We start from the raw sequence: 26,449 nt of genomic DNA, 5'->3' as shown, positions 1-26,449 counted from the left end.
AACAATAATAGCTCTTTCGCTGCTACTCCTACTGAAAGATACATAAGACTATCCCGTTCTGTCAGTTACCCCCACCACTCATGCCAGATCCAGGTATATCCTAGATTCATGCAAAGTACCCTTACTTCATAGACAAAATAGAGTTAAAATTTCCACTTCGTTACTGCAAATTGTTTAGCAGTAGTTGGGTGGAGCTGAGATTGCAAGGACCTTGGAATTCGAAAGTGCAAACTGCGACCGGAACGTGCCTAACCGTTTGTATTGTCCTGAGAAAAATCTAGAGCAATCTGTTAAATGTCGGTTAAGGTTTGTTCCCGGCAAATTATATCCTAGTTAGCACTAGGTAGTTTAATTGTGTCCCAGTTTTGTAAAATCGATAATTAAAGTGTGATTCGGAAGTCTATATTCCATAAGTACTAGAGTTTGGCAACTTTTTGGCGTAGGTACCTACCAAGTTTTGCAAATTTAATGCAGTTTGTGAATAGAATATATTGAATAAAGAGATTATTTTAACTACTTAATCATTTCCGTTAGGTACCTACTAAAAAACAATTATACTCTGTCAAGCCATTTTCGTCAGTCGTCAGTAGAACGAGCGGCATATTTCAAAAATGTAGGAGCGAAGGGTTATCGTCTCATAGAAAATTTGAATTTCGCGCCTTTTCTACTGCCAAACTTGTACCTTTTTTCTGGAACAAAAAGTTTTTAATCCCAAAATGCTGGCTGTTCCACTCCAAAAACTTTAAGAAAAGCCATTTAAACTGGGTAAAAAAAAAGCATATGGTTTTTTTTTTTTTTCCGCCGGCCAGAAATCTGAGTAATCCGGTCCAAAGCCCAAATCCGAATCCAAAAAGGTTTTAAACCATTGGAATTAGGTAAAACTGTAGAAGAAGAACCGTAAACAAATCAATAAAAAGGTGAATTACAAAAGGGATAGATTTATTTATTTAATCAATTTAATCATGTTTCGTTTAACTTTTTTGCACAATTAAAGTGTAATGTAGAAATGGCAGACTAATTAGATATAAGTAATACATTCGCTCCCAGTCAACCATCTGACCAAACAGACCAAACATTAAGTAGGTTGTACACTCTTCACCAGTCAAGTCATCTAACATTAAAAAAAAAACATGTTAATGAAACACTGTCGCCATTAATGTACATAGGTTCCAACAAAAAGATTTCAGGTTCTGAAGAAATAGAAGAAAAAATAAATTAATATGCGAGGGAATTCATACCGCAGACATTTTTTGCAAAAGAAACGGGTCTGGTTATATTGGTCGGGCTGTTACTGAGCACCCACTCCCGGCCGCTATCCCACTACTGCCCGATACGGGGACTTTTGGCTGCTGAGTTTCCCCCCTGGCCCGGTTCGCCCCTCCTTAGTTAACCTGCACCTCCCAGACTCCTCCGGGAGGTCCATATTAATACCAGGCTTAGTGTGGACGTCCAGTCAACATGGGCCACTCAGCACCAGGACTCCCGACCTCAAACCATCCTCCGGTCCCGACCTCCGAGTAGCCGGATTACAGGAGACGCCACGCTCCCAGTCGAAACTACTACCAAAAGTTAGGTATAGGTGAAGTACGAGGTCGTGAATTCAAATCTTCAATCGTCAATTTTTTATGAAAATAGGAAAAATTATGTAATGTATACAATATTCTCTGTTTTATTTTTTATACTCATTTAAACTGATGTTTATTATTGATTGTGGCATAAAATCCTGATTCCGTAGCAAAAAAAGTTAAAAAAATATTGTTTACATTTAAAACGCCACCTAGTGGGAAATGTTGGAAGCATGTAGCGGATGCGGATGCTTTTGCTTTCACACGGCTTACAAGAGTCAAGTAGTAGACACTTACTACAGTGAGATGGCGTTCTATATGAATATTATGAGAAAGCAGAAGAGAAAGTTTTGTTTAAAATTCGCCTTAAATGGTTTAAATAAATATATTACGCATTTATTTATATAAAATTATTGAATTACCGAATTTTGCAATCTACACTTTATATTGCAGTTTTTATGGCGATGCATCTGCGGCAAAAAACCTTTGACAGTTTTGACAGCTGTTTTCTTTTGTTTGAAATTCAAGCAACGGTGCAATTTGAATCGAACCTTTTCTTGTGTATAAAATAGTAAAAATACGTGTAGAAATAATGGAAATGAATGCAGCTAGCATATCAAACTATAATAGGTAAGTGATTTGCGACTTATCAGCTATTTCTAAGTTAAAAACCATCAACAAAAGTTTGAAGTTGCGCGCTCAAATGTATTGATTTTCCTTCTTAAAATAAGCCAAAGGATGTAAATAAATCAGAGAGACAACTGATCTTGACATTTTCATATTATTTAGTGCAATGTTTCCGTGGTGCGAGGGGTTCTTATGATAAAAAAAACTTAATTTTATTTACTCAAACCCCAGTGATGTGTATATTTGTGATAACAGGGACTCTGAGGCAGATTTCGGCATTCTAAGCCCTGTGATACCTAAGCTACGCAGGTTTGGCGGTGTTTATTCACCTGAACATCTAAATTTAACTCCAAGGCCAGTAAGTATTCCTATTTCAAAGGTCACAAACTATTATTTCTCTAGTTTGTAATGCTTTAATCACTTTAATGTATGTTGTTTATTTTTAGAGAGCCACAGCTGATTTTAAAGAGTCCTGGAATGAGAACCAAAACTTGCACACACCTGAAAAGATACCTGAAGTTGACTTCAAATGCAGGTAAGTAAATTAACCTTTTAGGAATTAATATATTAGCTTTTTAGTTTTTATTATTCCTATAACTACTACTTATAGCAATTACTTTTGTCTCTTCTGTACTTCTAAGTAAATGACAGCTGAGTGGTACATAATTTTAGATAGGTACTTATGGCTAAATACTACTAAAATAAGTCAACTTCTTGGAGGATAATTCATATAGGGGTATTTTGAGACAACTCAAAATACCCCTATATCAATTACCCTCTACCCCCTATATTTAGATACAAATCTAACTGATTTAAGTAGGTAGCTCTTTAACACATTCAGTGCCAAGTGCCCCATTTCCAATACAAAATGAACACATCTAGTGTTCATGGCAGTAAATGTGTTAACAGATCTGTTCTGGAATACCTCTTGTTCTTTCTATACACCTGTACCTTATTCTGTGATTAGGTAATAATCCTATCATGTCTGTTCACAGGACAGCTAAATCAAAAGCGCACCATGGTTCTCAGAATTATTCCTTTGAAGGCAACCAAAGTTATCCCCGTCTGAACAGAAGGCTCCGGCCCATTAGGATGGAGCTGGAGACACCCACGAAGGTCAAACCAACTGTTGATCTTGTAAGAGGTATGGAATCAGAACTGGCATAGTTTTCCCAGCCTGCAGCTGGATAGCTGCATATGGTTTAGCAGCCTGAACCATACCAAATTTCTGAAACTTCTGATTTTTTGTATGGGAATCAAAATATTCCATTTCCTTAATGATAATTCCCTTTTTGTACTTACTGTGAAAGTTTCCTGAAAATTTGTAGAACTTTTTGTAAACTGGAAACCAAAAAGTACAAAAAGTAGAAGTAAGAAGATATAAGACAGAAGATACTTCTACACACACAGAAAGTATCTTCTGTCTTATATCTTCTTACTTCTGCTTCTATCTTCTGTAACTGGCCCAAGGCTGGTTTGATTTGAGGGATGCGCCCCTAATAATATAAAAACTAACTTATTCTCTTGTTTGCAGTGGATGGCCCCAACGGTCTCCGTTTCAACACCTCCCTCGCACCTGGAGACGTCACAGGCTCGCCCGCGCAGTCTCAAACGGACCGCCTGCAGCAAGCCATCAACCCGAGCAAAGCTGTGTTCACAATAGAAACTAATACGTCTAAAGTTAGTGGTCATTTGTTGGCTGCGTGTTCTCATACTAAGAATAGTGATAGTTCATGACTAATGGTGGTATTCCACCTATCCAATTTCTTTGTCCAATGTGTATTGCGTCTCGAATTTTGCTTTAATGAGAGAGTGAGACGCACTGAAATTACGCCCATAAATCGTCATCGTTTTTTGACGATTATCAAAAATCATGGAGTTACCAATCAATCATATTGTTTCAGATACTAATAGTGAACAACAAGGCGTGTTCTCTCCTCGGCTATTCAGCGGGGGAGCTCTGCGGGCTGAAGTTCTCTGATCTACTGAGACACAGGAACTGCAAGTTTTCGTTACACGAGCCTGAAGAGGGGGACGCTTCTGAGGATGGGACCATTATTCTGCTTAGTGGCAAAGTAAGACTCGGCGTTCTGCCTTTTGACCGAATTTTTTTTGAAGACGGTGGAAATATTTATTGGATTACTTTATGAAATTTGTTCACGTTGCAGAAACATACTTTTTTTTGTTACAGGTGGTAGAATTGTTATCGAAAGATGGCCGTGCAGTACAGGTGTCCCTGTGGATTCGACAGTTAGACAGTGACGGACCTTGTTTGGTAGTTGCTGAGCCGGTCAGCTGTAAAACTGTTGTGGTAAGATTTCTACACATTTCTGTTAAATGACATATGGCCAGCAAAAATTATGACTTGACGCAAACTAATGGTATTGGCACTATTGGCTAAGAGCGTAAGGAGAATATTAACTAATTTTTTACTCGCACTTTATTTTATGCTCCAAAGACTCGTAGTGCTGAGTAATTCGATGTGTTTTAAAACTTTTTGAATTGCAACAGAGTTGCATTTCTTTTGTTCCATTCGATTTCATAACGAACAAAAAATAACCATATTTAATTTAGTATTCATTTTTAATTCAACTGCCAACTTTTCTTGCATGAACAGGAGTCTATCTCAGGAGTTTATCCCTTCGTATGCCTTGTCCCGTATACGTATCACTAAATATGGACTGTAATTTACAATTTCAAGGTTATTCACTCAGTAGCAAATTTTTTACAAAGGCATTCTTGTGGCAAATATCTTTGATTCGCGTTGTCTTTACCATCTTTCATCTTTACATTAATTGTATGTTATTTTTAATATGTCTTTTTGTACAATAAAGAGTTTACTACTACTACTACTACTACATTTTACCATCCTAGATGTTTCGTTTAGTCTTTCAATAAATTATTTTGTATTCCAGTTAACAGTAGACGCTGAGGACGGCATGATCCTCTCGTGCTGCGGCGACGACGCGGCCTTGTTGTTTCAAGCGGAGTCCAGCGACAAATTGCTGGGACTCCCATTGGCCTCGCTGATCCCCTCCGTGCAGCTGCCCCCTTGGGACGCGCCCATCCCGCGCAATGTCTCCAAGCAAAGGGCTACAGGTATGGTATGGACATGTGTCTTAGAACAAGACTAAAAACTGGACGCCATTATAAATTGCTGCATATTCGATCCGGTTGTGTTTAATTCGTGGTCAAAATAGTAGTAGGGAGGTTTTGGATTCAAAAGTGTAAAAAATCGACGCCATCTCGAATTCTTAAATTTTTTATCCGATCGTGTTGGTAATCCATATCTGTGCCCTGTTTATCAAAAGCTTGTAACTTGTAATACAAGTGGAAGTCCCGTTTTGACAGCTTTTGTTAGAAAGGGACTTCCACTTGTATTACAAGTTACAAGCTTTTGATGGCTTCCGTGACTTTCTTTCTCTAGAAAAATCGCCAAACAAATTGTTATAATGTATTATTTTTAAATTTCCGTATCTATTTCTTTCCTCTTCCTTTCCTTCCGAGTTTTGACCCCAGAAATATGAACAAACGACTTATGATCCATCATTTTGTATATTTTCAGGACGAACTCTCGACGGCGGCTCGTTCCCCTTATGTCTTTGGATAACTAGACCAGACACTGCAGGAAATACACTTTGGTCTGGCTTGAAATCACACAAAGAAAGACCTGTATATGAAGTCAATGTTAGGGTAAGAAAACTTTCCTTAAGATTTTAAATAAGAATGTGAATGAATATTCAGTAATATACTAACCCCCTTATTCATAAAACTTTACGCCTGATTTAGTTAAATTATGTTTATCCCTTTATTACAAATACATAAGTCAAACTGACAGATAAAGACAAACGATTCATAGCTAATTCAGGCCAGTAACGCATTTATGAATAACGGCATTAGTATATATTGTCTTATTTTTAGCATTGGATCGGTAGATAATACCTATTGCAAACAGTGTCCATATTAACCTGTTTTTTATAACTTTATAGTCATCCAGGTCTTTTATAACAGGAGTACGGGAGCCAAAATTACCCCTTATCGCGGGTTGGTTGCCTGATTAGTTTTATTCTATTACAGAACAGAAAGATTTTATTTGCTATCTACCCAAAATATAAATAGGTATGGCCGAACAGAAGCGACATAGAATAACATTATTCAATTTAAACTCTATTAGTTCAATAGTAAAGTTTACAATACATTGTCTCACGCAGGTAACCTACAACGTGTCCGGCCTCCTAGTGGTCGATGACGCGGGCGTCATAACGGCGTGCAACCAGCACTTCGCCACGCTGACGTTCGGCAAGCCGCACTCGTCGGTGGTGGGGCGCCACATCGAGGAGCTCATCCCCGACTTCTGCCGCGCCGCCGACTTGATCAAACCCATGCCCGACCGGCCCAAGGGGAGGCATGACCAGGACTCTAACGGTGAGTTACTAAGGATCTGTTGCTCCAAACCGTCATAACGGCGTGCAACTAGCACTTCGCCACGCTGACGTTCAAGCAAGCCGCACTCGTCGGTGGTGGGGCGCCACATCGAGGAGCTCATCCCCGACTTCTGCCGCGCCGCCGACTTGATCAAACCCATTCCCGACCGGCCCAAGGCTTCGTCACACAGGCGCGTTTTCAGGGCGGAGCGTGAGCGGGGCGCTTCGCTTTTAAATATAAAACGCGCACGCCCCGCCCGGAAAACGCGCCTGTGTGACGGAACCTTAAGGGTCGGTTGCACCAAACCGTCTAAGCGTTCGCTAAAGTCCATAGTCGGTTTTCCATAGTAAGTTGGCCCTTAAGTCAATTTGATTCGGGTTTTTTTTGTGAGTACCTCTTATGGTGAAGGATATTTTTGCTGAGTATCAACATCCTACTAGTGACAGTTTTTGACTTATGATTTTATTAATTGTTTTCTTTAATGTATTGTTTTTCGGGATGTTTTCAAGCGATTTGCTTCAATTTTTCAAATAGTGTTCTTTATTTAGGTATGCATCGATAATCAAAAAACGAATACCAGTTGTCATATAAAAAAAGGAAAAAAAGTAAAACAAAAATAAAACATTTTTTTTATGTCATGGTGAAGTAGTGACACCTCTAATTTTTTTTTCTAGTTGTAGGCCAATGTCTGGCCTACTACTTGCCTAAATATCAAAATTTTCCAAACGGTACTTCCTGTCAAAAATTAGCAATGTGTGTGGTCAAGTTCTGTTCTCAATCGGTGTTTTTCAATGTAGTATACAAACTCTTCGATTCTGTTTGCGATTTCTTATCGGGTAGTCGTATTTAAGAGTAAAATGCCAATGACAACTTAATGTTTGTATACTACATTGAAAAACACCGATTGAGTACAGAACTTGACCACACACATTGCTAATTTTTGACAGGAAGTACCGTTTGGAAAATTTTGATATTTAGGCAAGTAGTAGGCCAATGTCTGGCCTGCAATTAGAAAAAAAAAATTAGAGGTGTCACTACTTCACCACAACATAAAAAAAATGTTTTATTTTGTTTTACTTTTTGTTCTTTTTTTTTTAAATGACATCTGGTATTCGTTTTTTGAGTATCTATGCATACCTAAATAAAGAACACTATTTAAAAAATTGAAGCAAATCGCTTGAATACATCCCGAAAAACAATACATTAAAGAAAAACATTAATAAAATCATAAGTCAAAAACTGTCACTAGTAGGATGTTGATACTCAGCAAAAATATCCATCACCATAAGAGGTACTCACAAAAAAAACCCGAATCAAATTGACTTAAGGGCCAACTTACTATGCAAAACCGACTATGGCCTTTTATTGCAAGGGAAGTTTCATAGATCTCTGCTGCGTGACGTTGATCAGTCTGTTAATCGTTGTTGGTGTAGGTCCTTAGAGTTTCTTCAACAGTCTGAAGGCGCTCACGGTGATTAACTGGCAGCCTGATCAAGAATCAAGGAAAACTTTGATTCAAGAAGCACACTATTGGTTGCTGAGGAGATCTTTGTTTGGTGTCTTTAATTCAGATTAGGACTTCTTTTGGCCATAATTTTACCATTTTTGTTAGGATATTTAGGGACTTTTGGGAAGGAAAGGCAACCTTAAACGAATAATCAAAATAGCATAGAGTTAGACCAAGAAACGTGTTATTTTAAACATCAAACTTCTATTAAATTATGATTTATGAATAACACTTGCACTGCGTGGGCTATCGAAATCGCTGCAGACTTTTCATGGTCTAACTCTTGCCTAAATTTCATTCTTGGGGGAATTTACAATTCATTATTAGTATTTGTATCTATTTGTTTAAGGATTGTCGTAAAATTGTAAATAATGTATATATTAGTTAATTATTTATAATTTAATGTTTTTTTATGTTTCATAGTTTAAAATCTCGTTCCCAATATTATACTTAGACAACGCTATGTACTCCATAATTGTCGTATTGTATCAGGTGAAGTACTTTGGCTCTTTTGTAATGCAACATATGTAATACATACGATGTGGTTGTACTTAATAAATAAATAAAATAAAATAAAATAAAATAAAAATTCGATGTTTCGGATTTTCTCAGTGTCATGGCTGGCACTAACACATAAATTTCTTTCGCAGAATCTGACACAGATGAGGACTCATGCGGAGCGTTCAACGGCAGCCAAAAGTCCGCCTGCATGTCAAACGTGCAGCAATCTCTTCTATCCACCACGACAAGGGAAAAATCGTCCAGCGCGCTCTGTCTCGACAAGTCTTGCAGTCTGGTCACACACACGCCTACACCCACACAGGTAAATATCGAAATGCAGGTAAAAGGCTTGCTTGACAATCAGACACGTTGCCAGACATCAGTTACAAAGGCATTTAACAGCAGCAAGCTATTTTATCACTACAACTTAGACCCTTTCAACAGTGTGCTACAACTTCATGTAGAGTCAGGCGTGGTTCACTCCGCGATTTCGTTGCTTTGCTACAGGTAGCTAAAAGTACATCCGTTCCACATCAAATTTGGTGGCTAGCCATAAGCCGCGCGTGGCGCCGTCGTCACCTAGCGGCCATATCTGTCCTGATCGTAACAGACGCGTTTTGTTAGAGAGTGAGTCTTCTGTACCTAGAACTATTATTTATTCTGTGGTAGAGTTGAGGTTGGGTTGTTCGCGCCACATATAACAAAGCTTTGTTAGGAGCCTGTTAGGCATATCATTTTGGAAATATAACAGTACCATCGTCCACACTGTTAAATATACATCGGTATACCTTATGCCTTTTGTAATAAGGTCCACCGATGTACAGTTAGGAGTGTTGTTGTTTGTACGACACACTTTTCTGCAGACTTTGTACGCGTTTATTGTTCGTGGTTGTATTAATGACAGATAAAAGTACAACATCCATGAATATTTATTTCATCGCAGGACATGGTCTCGAGCATCAGCACAACAGCCACCGAACAGCGCAACGACACATCCGCCCTCCCCGACGTCACATCCGGCATGTCCGGCATCTCCATCGACGACGACTTCACGCCCAGCATCTCCAAATCTCGCTCCGAGAACATCCTGCGATCCGAACAGAACAACCCAGTAGCCAAACAACTAGCCAAACCTAACGAGAAGTCAGATTCCATATACTATACCTCACAACACTCTCAAGAGGTAACCCCTACTGGGAATACCCCTAGAGTTCGCATGAACGACCCATCTTTACGTCTATCCTTCGACTCAAGCAAATACAGATCGGTTAAAGTCAACCTCCCCGGCCAAGAGAAAGACAAAAGCAGTCTGTCTCTAGACTTCTGTGACTCGAATGAGACTAGTGCGGATTTCTTGACGCCTATCAATGAGATGCCGCCGCCGGGGTGCGAGATTGAGGATTTGCCAAAGCATAATGGGAATGAGAGTATTGAGAGTTTGAGTAACGATAATGATTTGGAGACGCAGACGGAGTCCGCGCCAAGGAAAAGATATGACTGTAAGTATTATCAGCTACGGTAGGTACGTAATCTCAATCATTGAATTGAAAAACACACCGCGTTACTATGGCACGAAATGTTCAGAAAATACATTGTTTTTTATTGCAAATTATTTTTGTATGCTCTCATAAATTTACTTGTGCGGTGCGGCAGATTGTCAGTAAAAAAAAACATTCAACACAGCATCGTGTCACTTTTAAACACAAATTCTACTTTACTAACCGAAATCATCAGACCGGTGTCCGTCTTATGAAATAGTATGTTAGGTAATACATATAACTAAGCCTAAATCAAATACTATATCGACAGTGGACGGCCCCGAAACTCCGTGCATCGCCAAACGCCTCCTCCGAGCCCACGTGACATCGACCCCACAGCGAACCAAGTCCGAGTGCGACGACACCCAGGACGGCACCTACCGCGGCATCGTGCTACACCGCGACGGCACGCAGCTCAGTGAGTATCGTTACAACACAACCCGTAGAGAATAGACTCGAAACTTCTAGAAACGACTCCGAGCTCACGTGACGAATCCGCAGCGAACCAAGTCCGAGTGCGACGGCACCTACCGCGGCATCGTGCTACACCGCGACGGCACGCAGCTCAGTGAGTATCGTTACAACACAACCCGTAGAGAATAGACTCGAAACTTCTAGAAACGACTCCGAGCTCACGTGACGAATCCGCAGGGAACCAAGTCCGAGTGCGACGGCACCTACCGCGGCATCGTGCTACACCGCGACGGCACGCAGCTCAGTGAGTATCGTTACAACACAACCCGTAGAGAATAGACTCGAAACTTCTAGAAACGACTCCGAGCTCACGTGACGAATCCGCAGGGAACCAAGTCCGAGTGCGACGGCACCTACCGCGGCATCGTGCTACACCGCGACGGCACGCAGCTCAGTGAGTATGGTTACAACACAACCTGTAGAGAATAGACTGGAAACTTCTAGAAACGTCTCCGAACTCAAGTGACAAATCCGCAGCGAACCAAGTCCGAGTGCGACGACACCCAGGACGGCACCTACCGCGGCATCGTGCTACACCGCGACGGCACGCAGCTCAGTGAGTATCGTTACAACACAACCCGTAGAGAATAGACTCGAAACTTCTAGAAACGACTCCGAGCTCACGTGACGAATCCGCAGCGAACCAAGTCCGAGTGCGACGCCACCTACCGCGGCATCGTGCTACACCGCGACGGCACGCAGCTCAGAGAGTATCGTTACAACACTACCTGTAGAGAATAGACTGGAAACTTCTAGAAACGTCTCCGAATTCAAGTGACAAATCCGCAGCGAACCAAGTCCGAGTGCGACGACACCCAGGACGGCACCTACCGCGGCATCGTGCTACACCGCGACGGCACGCAGCTCAGTGAGTATCGTTACAACACAACCCGTAGAGAATAGACTCGAAACTTCTAGAAACGACTCCGAGCTCACGTGACGAATCCGCAGCGAACCAAGTCCGAGTGCGACGATACCCAGGACGGCACCTACCGCGGCATCGTGCTGCACCGCGACGGCACACAGCTCAGTGAGTATGGTTACAACACAACCCGTAGAGAATAGACTCGAAACTTCTAGAAACGTCTCCGAGCTCACGTGACGAATCCGCAGCGAACCAAGTCCGAGTGCGCCGCCACCTACCGCGGCATCGTGCTACACCGCGACGGCACGCAGCTCAGAGAGTATCGTTACAACACTACCTGTAGAGAATAGACTCGAAACTTCTAGAAACGTCTCCAAGATCATGTGACGAATCCGCAGCCAACTAAGTCCGAGTACGACGGTACCTACCGCGGCATCGTGCTACATCGCAACGGCCAGTATTCTGTACAAATTACTTTACGTCATTATCATCCCACCATTATGTTTTCTTTCTTCATACGCTTCTCTAATCTCTCTTCCAGACGTACACGGACTAATAAACGGTCTGTGTTCTTCGATAGACATTTATTTGCACGTTGCACAAAACTCTTGACATAAACTAAATACGTCCAAATTATTATGAAAGTTATTATTGTATCCTCAGATGTACTGTACACGGTGTCGACGATGCAATTAGCGGCCGGCAACAGAGTCCGCTGCGTGTGGCTCGGAGTCCAACTAGAGGACACGGCGCGACACACCACGCTCGCCTCCAGCGTCGCTTCCACGGCCGATAGCTCCCTAGTTCTTGTAAGTAATTCATGATAGAGTTCTCTCTCATCAATCATCATATCAACCTTTTATCGTACACTACTGAGCATAAGCCCTTCTTCGAGTACGCCACTCGTCCCGGCCCTGAGCTAACCCCATCCAGAAGTGACCCACAATCTTCTGAATATCGTCTACCTAACGAGCTCAGACGCCAGCGCTCCTTTCATCTGAATTCAAATTTTCTGCATGTACTAAAATGTAAGTACAGAAATCTACGTTTATAGGTCAGTTTTCGTTCTCTGAGCAAATGATCTAGCCATAAATTATGTCGTTTATATTTTTTCGGGGAGTAGAGGGGCGGACACGCATGGGGAGATGATGGGAGATGGCACGAGAAGGGGGGCGCCGCCTATGCATCCTGCTGAAGTACCCTGGAACAAAGTATAGATAATTAATGTATGTCACATCCCGGAATGAAGACAACACGTAGAGGCCCTTTTGACACTTTAATGGTAGGTAAGGGGTACACCGAGAGGATGCTGACCTTGCCCGGAACGCACGTAGAGGCAGCACCCGCCAGGGTGTAAGGACTATTGAGAGTTGATGGGATCTAAAATGGACTAGGCTATTGTGTGAAAACGATGGACTAAATTCTGGACTATGGGATATAAAACCGGTCGCCTGTCTAATAAAGCGATATGCTGTGTTATTTCCGGCAGACGGACTCCCAATAAAGTGGTATTCCACCTGTCCAATTTCTTGATCAAATATGCATTGCGTCTCACTCTCTCATTAAGCAAAATATGAGACGCAAATACACATTGGACCAAGAAATTAGAAAGATGGAATACCACCCTAAATAAACAAAACCTTGAAAGAAATGGCATTGAAACTCTATAAAAACTTCGAAAGAGCTATATTATATAACCATGGTCTGGGTTAGACGTCACCTATTATTATTTATTACTAGGCGTGAGTTAAATGTCTTTGCTTCTGCCAGATGTCACTAGTTACACTTGAGTTGCTTAACTTCAAACTTGGGTAAATCCATCTGTCAGATTATACGAGTTTGGCATTAAGAAAAGGTAATAGGGTAGTTATTTGCTGAGAGAGTTGATAGAAAGATGGAATACCACCCTAAATAAACAAAACCTTGAAAGAAATGGCATTGAAACTCTATAAAAACTTCGAAAGAGCTATATTATATAACCATGGTCTGGGTTAGACGTCACCTATTATTATTTATTACTAGGCGTGAGTTAAATGTCTTTGCTTCTGCCAGATGTCACTAGTTACACTTGAGTTGCTTAACTTCAAACTTGGGTAAATCCATCTGTCAGATTATACGAGTTTGGCATTAAGAAAAGGTAATAGGGTAGTTATTTGCTGAGAGAGTTGAATGGATTTACCCGAGTTTGAAGTTAAGCGACACGCTTGATAATTGGATATTTGGTTTGCAGGGAAACAAGTCAGTGAGCAGCAGGCCACACTCGATGTCGCTTGTGAGCCAGTGCGGCGAAGAGCAGATCTCCGGCGAGTACAACAAGCATTATGTCACGTTGAAACAAATAGGTATGATTTTGGTCACTAATTAGTAAACTAAGTCTATTATTTTTTATTCTTTTGACAAATTAAATTGTAATTTGTCTTGGCAGGTTTTGATTTGTGATTTGTGGCTAGAGGCTATATATAAATAATAATAACAACGAGTTGCACTCCGGGAGTGCCGGCAGAAGTGAAAACTCAATGACATTGTAACAGTTTTTCGATCAGGTCACGTGTCCGTCTTACGAATTTTCAATCTGTCGATCTGTCGGTCACGTGACCTGTCGCGAATTTAACATTTTTTCCCCGTCACAAAAAGTGCACAGCGCCGCTAAATAAGTTTTCACTTCAATAAATTATTGACGCGACGAAATATAACTTCATATTGGAAGGGAAATAATAGCGGACGTATTTGCTTCCACTGAGAATGTTGGCTGGGTCGCCATGTAGGTAAGGTAGTACAATACACGAATATATTTTTCCACAGGCAAAGGCGCCTACGGTTGCGTAAAGATGGCGTACCGTCGCTCTGATCGTCTCCTAGCGGTGGCCAAGTTTATACTGAAGGAAAAAGTCGGCGCGCAGTTTTGGGTGGACGGACCCGACGGCAAGCGGGTGCCGCTGGAGCTCAGCCTGCTTATGACCTTGAAGCATCCTAATATCGTGAGTAAATCTAGTCCCTAATATATTGAGTTCTGCTTCCTCTACGCAGCGCTGAAAAGGCAAAAATTCGGAAATTCCTACGCAATTAGTAATATTTTTATTTACATTTCAACAGGTCAGCATACTAGATGTTTACGAGAATGAAAAATACTTTCAAATGGTGATGGAGAAACATGGCGCAGGCATGGATCTGTTCGAGTTCATTGAGCGGCGACCCGCGCTAGACGAGCCACTTCTCAGCTACATCTTCAGACAGGTATGACAATGGTTATGACACTTATGACATACTGAGCGTCACTCACAAATAGTCGGTCCGTCAACCGAGGTAACATGCGCGGCCTCAAAATCGCATGCCGACACAGATCGGACTCGAATCGAGCATTTTCCTGGCGGTTTGTTCTGCTTACACGCGCTCAATCGTTATACATAGTTCGTTTTTTTAGCATTAGAAAAAAGGTAAACAATCTTGACGTGTCTTATAATAATAAAAAAAAACACTTTAAAAATAAGTCACGCCAAATATGTAACAATTATGAACCTAATACGATCATTTATATTCTTCTGCTTTCATAAGTAATAGTTACTGTTTTATAAAAAGCGTTTTTAATTAAAAGACATCTTAGCTTCTTTCTAATGCTAAAAATAAACGTCTCTATAGTAACTGACCGCCTTGTTTCGTAAAATGAAGTTTAAAACGATAAATAATAATAATGTGTGCCTACGCCACATTTTCCAATGGACTACAGAATACTCCTGTAGAACAGCTATGGGTCATAATTGAAATCCTGCAGGTAATTCTAAAGCCTAGAACGAGAAAAACACGGTTCAATATTTTTAATACATCCATATATATTTTCCAGATAGGCCAAGCCGTAGAGTACCTCCACTCCCTAAACATACTGCACCGAGACATCAAGGACGAGAATGTGATTATAGACAACAAATTCCACGTGAAACTGATAGACTTCGGCTCGGCCACCTTCATGAGCAAGGACACGCTGTTCTCCACCTTTTATGGCACGACGGAGTACTGCAGCCCTGAAGTGTTGGCTGGGAACAAGTGAGTGACCCAACCTATTGGGACCCGACCACCCCACGCCCTCGCCAGACAAAGAATGAAGGACTTTGGAGCAGGATATCTGGAACCAAAGGATTTTAAAACGCTACCCATGAGCTCCATCATCCGGCATATGGATATGGTGGGAAAAGTTCTTGAGTAGTTGACGGATCTTTTCTAGGGGGTAATTGCACAAAAGATCCCTATTGAGTCGAAGTGTATCCGCAAGGGCCCCCGAAAACAATAAGATAAGATAAGACCCCACCTCCCACCCACCCAAAAACTTCCCACTAAAACTTATCAGAAGCGGGTTGTTAATATACTTAATTTGATTCTTTTTCGGAACAAGTGACTTTACAAATCCTGAAGTTAAAACTATGTTAGGGTGATATTCCTCCTGGTCCAATGTGCCTTGCGTCTCACTCTTATTGAGCAGAATGTGAGACGCAAATACACATTGGACCTAGAACTTGGACAGGTGGAATTGTGGGTTACATAACTTCGGTTTATCCAACTCATTTGACGCGCCGTCACTGCTCGGGCCTTACATGATTACTTCATTTCACAGATATGCAGGCCCCGAGCTGGAGATGTGGTCAATGGGTATAACCCTCTACGTGCTGACATACTTCGTTAACCCTTTCTCTGACATAGAAGACACGATACAAGGACCGCTTGTGTTGCCTTCACCTGTTTCTGAAGGTATTATTTAGAAAGCTATATTATAATTAAATACTATCAATAATGGGCTACAAATATTGATCGTTTTGTGCGACACGGCACATACGGTCGAAGGTATTAATTTATGACCCATTTCGACCCTGTCACAGTGACAGTCAATATGAAAGTCGATAGAAACCTCATACTATTGTCACTGTGACAAAGTACAAAATGGGTCATAAATTAAAACTTTCGACTGTACTTTAAATAGTCGAGGCATAGACAGGCGTGGCTCACTCCGCGATTTCGTCGCTTTGCTACAGGTAGCTAAAAGTACATCCGTTCCACACCAATTTTGGTGGCTAGCCATAAGCCGCGCGTGGCGCTGTCGCCACCTAGCGGCCATATTTGTCCTGATCGTAACAGACGCGTTTTGTTAGAGAGTGAGTCTTCTGTACCTAGTACTATTATTTATTCTGTGGCATAGATAAAAGGTTAGATATATTTTCAGAGTAACAACCGGGGTCAGTACTCTTAAGGGTGGTATTCCGCCTATCCAATTTCTTTACCCAATGTCATTGCGTCTCACTCTCTCATTGAGCAAAATGCGAGACGCCTAACATAGATCTAGCGAAAGAAAAAGCGGGGTTCAACATTATTTTGCAATTAAATATAAATGGTTTATATATTGAAATGGTAAGTAAATTTCTTTTTATACAGATTTGGAACAACTACTACGGTGGATGTTGTGCAAAGAGCCCTCACAAAGGTGTACAGTCAGCCAGCTGATGGCGCACCCGTGGATACGACAGCCGGTGGCCATCGCCAACTACGTGTTCCACGAGATCGTCGACTGCGGTAATTATATCGTTTTTAGGGTTCCGTACCCAAAGGGTAAAAAGGGTGTCTGTCCGCCTGTCTGTCACCAAGCTGTATCACATTAACCCTGATAGCTAGACAGTTGAAATTTTCACAGATGATGTATTTCTGTTGCCGCTATAACAACAAATACTAAATAGTACGGATTCCTTGGTGGGCGAATCCGACTTGTCCGGTTTTTTTAGGCCATTACGGCAAAGCCAACAGGAAGAGATGATTTTAGACATTAACGCTATATCCTCCTAAGGCCCTAGGTCCTACCCATAGTACCTCATCAGTTCGATGAAATTTAAATCCTGTTCAATTGGAACAGAGTCGCTTTTGCTAAGTTTCGTTCAATTTTCCAACAACGCAAAATCAACTCTATTTCCTACACTATAAGTTCAAATTGCAATGGCAAATTTTGGATTTTTCATTTGTATGGTTGGGTCTTAGGACGCTATAACTATTATTATTTTTAGACCGCCACGAAGCGAATCCTGAAACGTACTACAGTGGCAGTCTGGGGTCGCCAAGAAGCGGCTCTCCCGTCTCCTTGGCTGATCCACTGGCTAAAGGTATGTGTACGCAGTGTTACCAGTATATCACTCAATTGTTCGAACGACTCCTAAAGCCCCCTCCAGACTATGCGCGTGAATCGCGGACGAAGCCGCGAACGCAAGTGTGGAGTCGATTTTCGCAGACAGCGAAATCGACTCCACATCCACACTCGCGTTCGCGGCTTCGCCCGCGATTCACGCGCATAGTCTGGAGGGGGCTTAAGGAGAAGACTTCAAAGACAAAGAAATTAATCATCATATTCCTCGCGCTATCCCGGTTTTTTGCCACGGCTCATGGGAGCTTGGGGCCCGCTTTGCAACTAATCCCGACAGTTGGCGTAGGTACTATACAGGTTGACCCAAACTTATGGGACATGAAGGGGAAGTACCTTAAATATCGTAGATAGTGTATTTTGCTCAAAGAAGACTTTATGTTATTTTTAAAAGTTAGTAATTCTGCATTCATAGATTTTCTAAAAATTACTTGCTTCGTCTGGGAATCGAACCGACTTAAATGTCAAAAAAAAATCACCCTACTTTTATGATGCCAATCGAAAGAATAGCTAAAAAATAATAACTCTGCTTAAGTAACATTGTATTTTAAAAGAAAGGAACAACGTGAAATTAATCATTTTAATCAAATTAAAAACATACATGAAACTGCCGTAGTCAATTAAGTGGGTATTTTTTTGTAAATTAATTAATTAAATGCTCAAAATGTGATCCTTGTCTTACGAAAATCGCCAATCTTCCGCTGCCTGTTGATTTTCTTATCATTTTATGGTGAACACTCGATGTGATATGGCACAATTCTGTTTGCAACTCGCCCACGTTCTCGTATCGCTTTTTGTATGGCATATCTTTCACGTATCCCCAAAAGAAGAAATAATTCACCATAAAATGATAAGAAAATCAACAGGCAGCGGACTCATTAAAAGATTGGCGATTTGGGTAAGACAAGAGGGATCACATTTTGAGCATTTAATTAATTAATTTACAAAAAAATACCCACTTCATTGACTACGGCAGTTTCATGTATGTTTTTAATTTGATTAAAATGATTAATTTCACGTTGTTCCTTTCTTTTAAAATACAATGTTACTTAAGCAGAGTTATTATTTTTTAGCTATTCTTTCGATTGGCATCATAAAAGTAGGGTGATTTTTTTTTGACATTTAAGTCGGTTCGATTCCCAGACGAAGCAAGTAATTTTTAGAAAATCTATGAATGCAGAATTACTAACTTTTAAAAATAACATAAAGTCTTCTTTGAGCAAAATACACTATCTACGATATTTAAGGTACTGCCCCTTCATGTCCCATAAGTTTGGGACACCCTGTATAGTCTAGTTTTTACGAAAGCGAATGCCTTCTGACCTTCCAACCCAGAAGGGAAACTAGGCCTTGTTGCGATTAGTCAGGTTTCCTCACGATGTTTTCCTTCACCGAAAAGCGACTGATAAATATCAAATGATAATGGTTAATAAATAATTAATTAATTAATAATGGTTTTTTTACCACTATTTGCTCGCCAGAACGCTCAAACCCATCAGAGGTGGCGATCCGCTCTGAAGGCAAGAACGTGTCCCGCGACGAACCAAAGCGAAACTCACTGGCGCTTCACGCTCTGTCCACCGCCGACAGAGACGCGCAGTCGGACAACTACAGTCTACGATCATCGGCTGATGTAAGTTGCTCATTAATTTTTTAACCGACTTTAAAAAGGACGAGATTTTCAATTCGTTGGAACCTTTTTTCTACGTATGCTCCCCGATTTCTCGAAGACAGAGACGCGCAGTCAGACAACTACAGTCTACGATCATCGGCTGATGTAAGTTGCTCATTAATTTTTTAACCGACTTTAAAAAGGACGAGATTTTCAATTCGTTGGAACCTTTTTTTCTACGTATGCTTCCCGATTTCTTGAAGATAGAGACGCGCAGTCGGACAACTACAGTCTACGATCATCGGCTAATGTAAGTTGCTCATTAATTTTTTAGCCGACTAGACGGATGAGATTTTCAATTCGTTGGAACCTTTTTTTCTACGTATGCTCCCCGATTTTTCGAAGACAGAGACGCGCAGTCAGACAACTACAGTCTAAGATCATCGGCTGATGTAAGTTGCTCATTAATTTTTTAACCGACTAGAAAGATGAGATTTTCAATTCGTCGGAACCTTTTTTTCTACGTATGCTCCCCGATTTCTCGAAGACAGAGACGCGCAGTCAGACAACTACAGTCTACGATCATCGGCTGATGTAAGTTGCTCAATAATTTTTTAACCGACTAGAAAGATGAGATTTTCAATTCGTCGGAACCTTTTTTTCTACGTATGCTCCCCGATTTTTCGAAGACAGAGACGCGCAGTCAGACAACTACAGTCTACGATCATCGGCTGATGTAAGTTGCTCATGAATTTTTTAACCGAGTTTAAAAAAGACGAGATTTTCAATTCGTTGGAACCTTTTTTTCTACGTATGCTCCCCGATTTTTCGAAGACAGACGCGCAGTCAGACAACTACAGTCTAAGATCATCGGCTGATGTAAGTTGCTCATTAATTTTTTAACCGACTAGAAAGATGAGATTTTCAATTCGTCGGAACCTTTTTTTCTACGTATGCTCCCCGATTTCTCGAAGACAGAGACGCGCAGTCAGACAACTACAGTCTACGATCATCGGCTGATGTAAGTTGCTCAATAATTTTTTAACCGACTAGAAAGATGAGATTTTCAATTCGTCGGAACCTTTTTTTCTACGTATGCTCCCCGATTTCTCGAAGACAGAGACGCGCAGTCAGACAACTACAGTCTAAGATCATCGGCTGATGTAAGTTGCTCATTAATTTTTTAACCGACTAGAAAGATGAGATTTTCAATTCGGCGGAACCTTTTCTTCTACGTATGCTCCCCGATTTCTCGAAGACAGAGACGCGCAGTCAGACAACTACAGTCTACGATCATCGGCTGATGTAAGTTCCTCATTAATTTTTTAACCGACTAGAAAGATGAGATTTTCAATTCGTCGGAACCTTTTTTTCTACGTATGCTCCCCGATTTCTCGAAGACAGAGACGCGCAGTCAGACAACTACAGTCTACGATCATCGGCTGATGTAAGTTGCTCATTAATTTTTTAACCGACTAGAAAGATGAGATTTTCAATTCGTCGGAACCTTTTTTTCTACGTATGCTCCCCGATTTCTCGAAGGCAGAGACGCGCAGTCAGACAACTACAGTCTACGATCATCGGCTGATGTAAGTTGCTCATTAATTCTTTAACCGACTAGAAGGATGAGATTTTCAATTCGTCGGAACCTTTTTTTCTACGTATGCTCACCGATTTCTCGAAGACAGCTGGACCGATTGTTTTCTCCTCCTAAGTCCCGAGTTCCTTTAAAAAGAACAAATTAAAATCGAATTTTGAACTATAATGCAATAAAAGAAAATTCAAAACTGCAAAAATGAGTCTGGGTCTTACGAGGCTAAACGGTATATTTCACAGTTGATCCCATTGTCATCGCGTCACGATCTGATGTATAGGAAACATCAGATCCCTTAGAAACCCTGGTGGATACTGGAGAAATGGATTGAGCTCCTGTAATACGGGCACACCTATATTTATTTGGGTATTAACTGGTTGATTTCCTGACAAAAATTAAGATATGTCAGACTGCTTTGTAAGGCCTGGTCTTTTTAAGGTACTGTAGCCAAATGGTAAAAACGGGACCCTATTACTAAGACTCTGCTGTCTGTCCGTCTGTCCTGCTGTCCGTCCATCCGTTTGTCTGTCACCAGGCTGTAACTCATGAACTGTGATAGCTAGAGAGTCGAAATTTTCTCAGATGATGTATTTCTGTTGCCGCTATATCAACAAATACTAAAAACAAAATAAAATAAATAATTAAGTGGGACTCTCAATACTCCCATACAACAAACGTGACTTTATTGCCGTTTTTGCGTAATGGTACGGAACCCTTCGTGCGCGAGTCCGACTCGCACTTGGCCGGCTTTTGTTTTGTTATATATCATTCAATATACGATCTTTTTTCATGCAGATCCTAGACATCTCTTCGAAACCCGTGTCGGAAGCGGCTCTCACCGACATCAGTTCTGACGCGACCGGGCACGCGGCCTGCGACATCGACTACGACCCCGACCAGTGCGAGTGCGACAGCTGGGACGAGTGCGAGCAGGACAGCTTCTCGTAACTCGACGGGCGAGAGCGGGAAGAACAAATACGGTAAAACGTTTGTATAGTGCGACATAAAATAGTAGAAATTAAATAAGATGGAACTAAAAAAACATACTAAATTGTTGCCATGTTTAAGCTTTTTCCGTCAAAAATATGACAGGAAGTGGCGCCCTCAATAATTTTCTACATTTTCTTGTCGGACTATAAATGTGTCACGACTATAAACGAACGGTGCGAAGTTCGTACAAAAAATAATGCATATTGATCGGGGCATAATAATATAAGTGGACAAGAATGGACCATTGCCAGTAAAATGCGATATATCTATCGAATGTGCCATTTTCAAATCTCTCGCCACAATTTGCCTATCCTCATAAGGCCGCCTTATGAGGATAGGCAAATTGTCAGTTACGAGTAACAAGTTGGTAATGTGAAAGGAACCGGAACTCTCCTGCATTACGAATACTGTGTGTATAGGCTTTAAGGGTGCTTATTGAGTAATCATTTAAAAATGATTTCAACTGAGGCTAAATGTGTTCTGAAATGAGATATGTACAGCTAGTCAGCGTCATATAGTAGGTAGCATCCAAAGTATTCAAATAGTTCGGTACGCCATGCAAATTATATGGTGTACCGAATTATTTTAATACTTTGGATGCTACCTACTATACGACGCCGACTGTACACGCGGAATTCTTATTATGTATATAATTTTAAATTTTTATCGAAACTAAGATTAAAAATATAATTATTAATAGTAATAGTAATGCTACTCGAAATTGAGTGTAAATTAATAATTTTAAATTATGGTGTGGTGACTGTGGTGGTATGGTATGGTGGTTAATTATTGTGGACATTTCTATTAAAATTTGTGTTTTCAAACCTTAATTCTTTATGGGTAGGTTTATTTATATTTCTGTCAGAAGGGTTTTTTTTTATCAAAAATCAAGTTACGTAGATTTTCACCAGTCAGGGTAAGAATGTGTTATTATTAATAGAGTTTTTATTAGATAGCTGTAGGCTTCAAAGTAAACAATATTTCTAGACTGTGGTCCTAGCAGGGATACATTTTTAAAAGGTTTGAACAAAGTCACACATGTCTTAAACGAACGAAGAAATTGAAATTGCTTTTTTATGTTGCACCATAGGAGCTAAGATAAAATACTCGAATTCTTAAAGGACAATCACTTTGGAGCTTAGACTGTTAGGGTCGCATTTCAAAAAACTGATTTATTATAGAAAGAGAGGCTATCATAATGCACCGTTTTCTTGCTAGTCAAGTGTAAAAGAAACTAAATTGTTACAACCACCAAAACTCACTAATTGCTACCAACAAGTTCAGAGCTATTTTACACTAATATCAAAAAGAGGTTGAATTTTTTTTTTTTAGGGAATATTACGCGAAATTCTGCATAGGGAGCGCCACTACCACTATCCATCACAATCTGGGGGTCTACCGCGAAACAAGAAAATCGAAATTTCGTTAACTAACACTTGCATATTCGAGCGATAAAGAGGCAGATAACTAAATTTCGAATTTTGCGTTTCCCGGTAGGCCCTTGTTTACAAACCGCCTTGGTGCATCAATGTCATATTTTATAGTCTGTGAAAACTTGTCAAAAACCAGTTTAAGGCACAGTATGTATAAGTTACTCTATGGTTAACTATACTGCAAAACGTAATTCATGACCAAAAAAAGTAAGAAAATGTTGGCATTTTTTACTAGCGCGTCTTGTATTTATGTAAAAATAAGTAAATAAAAGTGCTTTTTTAAATCGTAGGAGTAAAATTACTAATAAATAAATTATCTTAGCGTGATTATTTATGAAAAGAAATTTACTATTTTACAAACAAATTATTGCAGTGGCAACATTGTCTTACTTTTTTTGGTCTTGAATTACGTTTTGCAGTTTAGAGGCGGTAGTGTTGCACTCTGGCGGCAGAACATTGCAGTAATTATCCCCTATTAGTGAGTTTTGATTTTCACCTGAAGAAGTATACTGACCACACTACGATGACTTTACTCGACATTCCTTCGAGTGTTTCTTTCTTAGAATAACTTACATTCAGCTAATTATTCAAGGACATAGAGCTTTATAAAAACAGACCAATGTTCTAAAAATCTCCTAGTAGTGTTAGATGTCTTCTAGCATAAGTTAGTTTTGTAATTTTCTAATTATGTAGTTTTACATTTAAGATCACATTGCCAACAACCTCCAGTACAACAAGGAATTAAAACAGTATTAAACCATTCACTCTTGAATTTTTCTGGCACTTATAAATATTATACCACATAAGGTGCTTGTAACTTTTGCTCTGTATATAGGCACTTGGAATTATAACATAATATTAGAATTCGGCATCTTTAGTGTCGTATGAGGCGTGAATTAAAATAATATTTTGGCGCAACTCAAGCTCAAGCTTTAGTTAAGACGAAGGAATATACCAAGATGTAAAGTAGTGCATAATATCGTATTGTGACCGCAAAATTTGGAGCCGTTCACGCACACGCCTATATGTGGTGTGCCGTCTCTCATAAGTGTCTGTACATTACAACGTGCACGTCAATTCGGACGCATCAGGCCTTAAGATGGAGACCTCATAATTTATAGGGGATCGCCATGTACTCTGCTTAGGTTGGTATTCAACCTGTTTAATTTTTTGGTCCAATGTACATTGCGTCTGACTCTCTCACTAAGCAAAATGTGAGAAGCAAATACACATTGGACAGATGGAATACCACCCTTTTAGCAGCAACATAATATTTTTCACTACTTTACGCGTCTTAGAATAATATATTCCTATGGTAAGAGAAAAGAGGTTTATTTTATTTTATTTATTTATTTAAGAAACAAACAGTCTTTTATAGTTATATATAACACTGGAACTTTTCTTAAAACTAGACTTACAGTTTCCTCAATAGAAAGACAATTATCTTCTTTCGTTGAAAGAGGCTGTAAATATTCAAACGATAATAAAGAAGCTGATCCTTCATCTCTCTTCCACTTTACTTGTTACTGGTAAACTTGTGATATCTATTTAAAGCTTTACGAAATCTAACATTCTTAATAAATTATACAACTGTGTTATCGGAATCCTTCACCTCTACTTATGAAACGTAAGACAATAAGTGTTAAATTTGTAACATAAATTTTCTATTCGCTCGATAATACACAAACACTTGTGTGTCAAACAAAATAATCCAGACAGTTGTATACAGATGTAGTGCATAATTGTTTTCCATAATATTTTCTCGGAAACGTTCGTAATTGTCATGCTACTTAAGTCAACCTCAGTACTTTTTGTACCGAGACTGACTGAAATAGCAAGACACGTTCGTACGGTTCCGTGAAAATACGATGGAAAATAATTATGCACTACATCTGTAATGAATGAATGAATGAATAATATTTATTTCAGGACTAGTCCCATATTATGTTAGTAACAAGTTTGGTACATACTTAAATTTAGTGTTAGTGCAAAACAACATAAATAAAATTTAACAAATAAAACTTAAAAACTTATAACCTACCTACGTGGAGCGCGATACATGGAGCTGTGTCCATCTCCGCATCAGCGCGGAATCCCAGCGGTCCGCGAACGCGCTCAGGATCCCGTTGGTGCTGCAGCGAACTCGGATATCGAATGATTATTTCCTTACAATTTGTCAGAGAAGAAGTCGGCAGGAAAGACATACTACCTATTTTAGCAATCACTTAAGTACTCTTTAGATTCAGCCCTTTGAATATGTAAAGTCGTTAGTTTTCGTCTCCATTCGTAGTTGTGTCACTTATGTCAAACACTGTAAATATAACCTTCATGCTTTCAAATAAGGTTTAAATTGGCTCGCTTGCGCCCATGATCTTGACGTGTGAGTGGTGTTTTTGTATATGAAGGTTAATGATTTCGGTAACACAACTGTCACTATTCTGACTCTTATGACTAAAATAAATAAATATTAAATATCAGTATTATGACAATATTTAAGGTTTTCTTTGTTGCGAATATTATAAATTATGACTATTGTACTTAAAGAACCAAATTACTTTATTTGTCATTGTAAATATAATGTATTTAATCTGTGAATCATGTAATTTGAGTTAAAAAAATAGATGATTTTATTGTTACACTTAAAATACAGACGAGTGCACTGTCCTTTTTATTACATGCATAATGATTGTTACCCTTCGTCTAATAAAGTTCATAAAATAATAATAGAACAATGCAAACCGGTTACACGTCCATTATTTGGTTACTCGGTTTGATTATTTTAGGTGTAACTAAAATCTTGTTGTCAATATAGAACATAGGATTATATTTTTGTAGATGTATCTCTTAGATGACTGTGTTATTTGTATATGTGTATTGTGTAGTAGTCGGTTGTGAGTTTTGGTCGATTCAATCTATTTGTGCACACTCTTTCATATTACTAAATCATGGATGAACAATGAAAATTTTAAAAAATAAATAGATGAGTTAATCCAAATTGTCACTAAGTATGTATTTGTTTTTGCAGAAAAAATAACTTGGGTGTCTAATTTGTCTATTGTATAAAGTTTGAAAGCTTTCTATAATTTTAAAATATTTATTTCTAAATAGTTTAGTATGTAGTTTCTTCAATTGCGTTCACCTTGTAACTATGT

At 39.8% G+C, this 26,449-nt stretch overlaps 1 protein-coding gene across 1 annotated transcript; it reads left to right on the top strand.

Annotated features, from left to right (window-relative positions):
- Positions 1–2,070: 2,070 nt before the first annotated feature.
- LOC134790152 (PAS domain-containing serine/threonine-protein kinase) lies at positions 2,071–21,865 on the top strand. Its single transcript, XM_063760952.1, has 23 exons — positions 2,071–2,195; positions 2,448–2,550; positions 2,639–2,727; positions 3,188–3,336; positions 3,727–3,872; positions 4,097–4,267; positions 4,384–4,503; positions 5,108–5,291; positions 5,758–5,885; positions 6,404–6,617; positions 8,775–8,947; positions 9,569–10,124; positions 10,435–10,581; positions 12,166–12,311; positions 13,733–13,844; positions 14,305–14,480; positions 14,596–14,736; positions 15,341–15,540; positions 16,106–16,239; positions 16,918–17,055; positions 17,538–17,633; positions 19,150–19,301; positions 21,670–21,865. The coding sequence occupies exons 1-23, from the start codon at positions 2,158–2,160 to the stop codon at positions 21,820–21,822; spliced, it is 3,666 nt and encodes a 1,221-aa protein (XP_063617022.1). The 5' UTR covers positions 2,071–2,157; the 3' UTR covers positions 21,823–21,865.
- Positions 21,866–26,449: the final 4,584 nt, after the last annotated feature.

This window comes from Cydia splendana, chromosome 4 (genome assembly GCF_910591565.1).
Source record: "Cydia splendana chromosome 4, ilCydSple1.2, whole genome shotgun sequence".
NCBI classification, from domain to species: domain Eukaryota; kingdom Metazoa; phylum Arthropoda; class Insecta; order Lepidoptera; family Tortricidae; genus Cydia; species Cydia splendana.
The sequence above is the reverse complement of the archived record's forward strand: the minus strand, read 5'-3'. Positions and strand labels throughout refer to the sequence as shown.

Bases quoted from the DNA above. Each gene is read 5' to 3' on its own strand.
- LOC134790152 (XM_063760952.1), top strand. From the start codon at position 2,158: ATGGAAATGAATGCAGCTAGCATATCAAACTATAATAG. The intron at 2,196-2,447 runs GTAAGTGATTTG...TTGTGATAACAG, and splicing joins AGCATATCAAACTATAATAG to GGACTCTGAGGCAGATTTCG. The intron at 10,582-12,165 runs GTGAGTATCGTT...TTGTATCCTCAG, and splicing joins CCGCGACGGCACGCAGCTCA to ATGTACTGTACACGGTGTCG.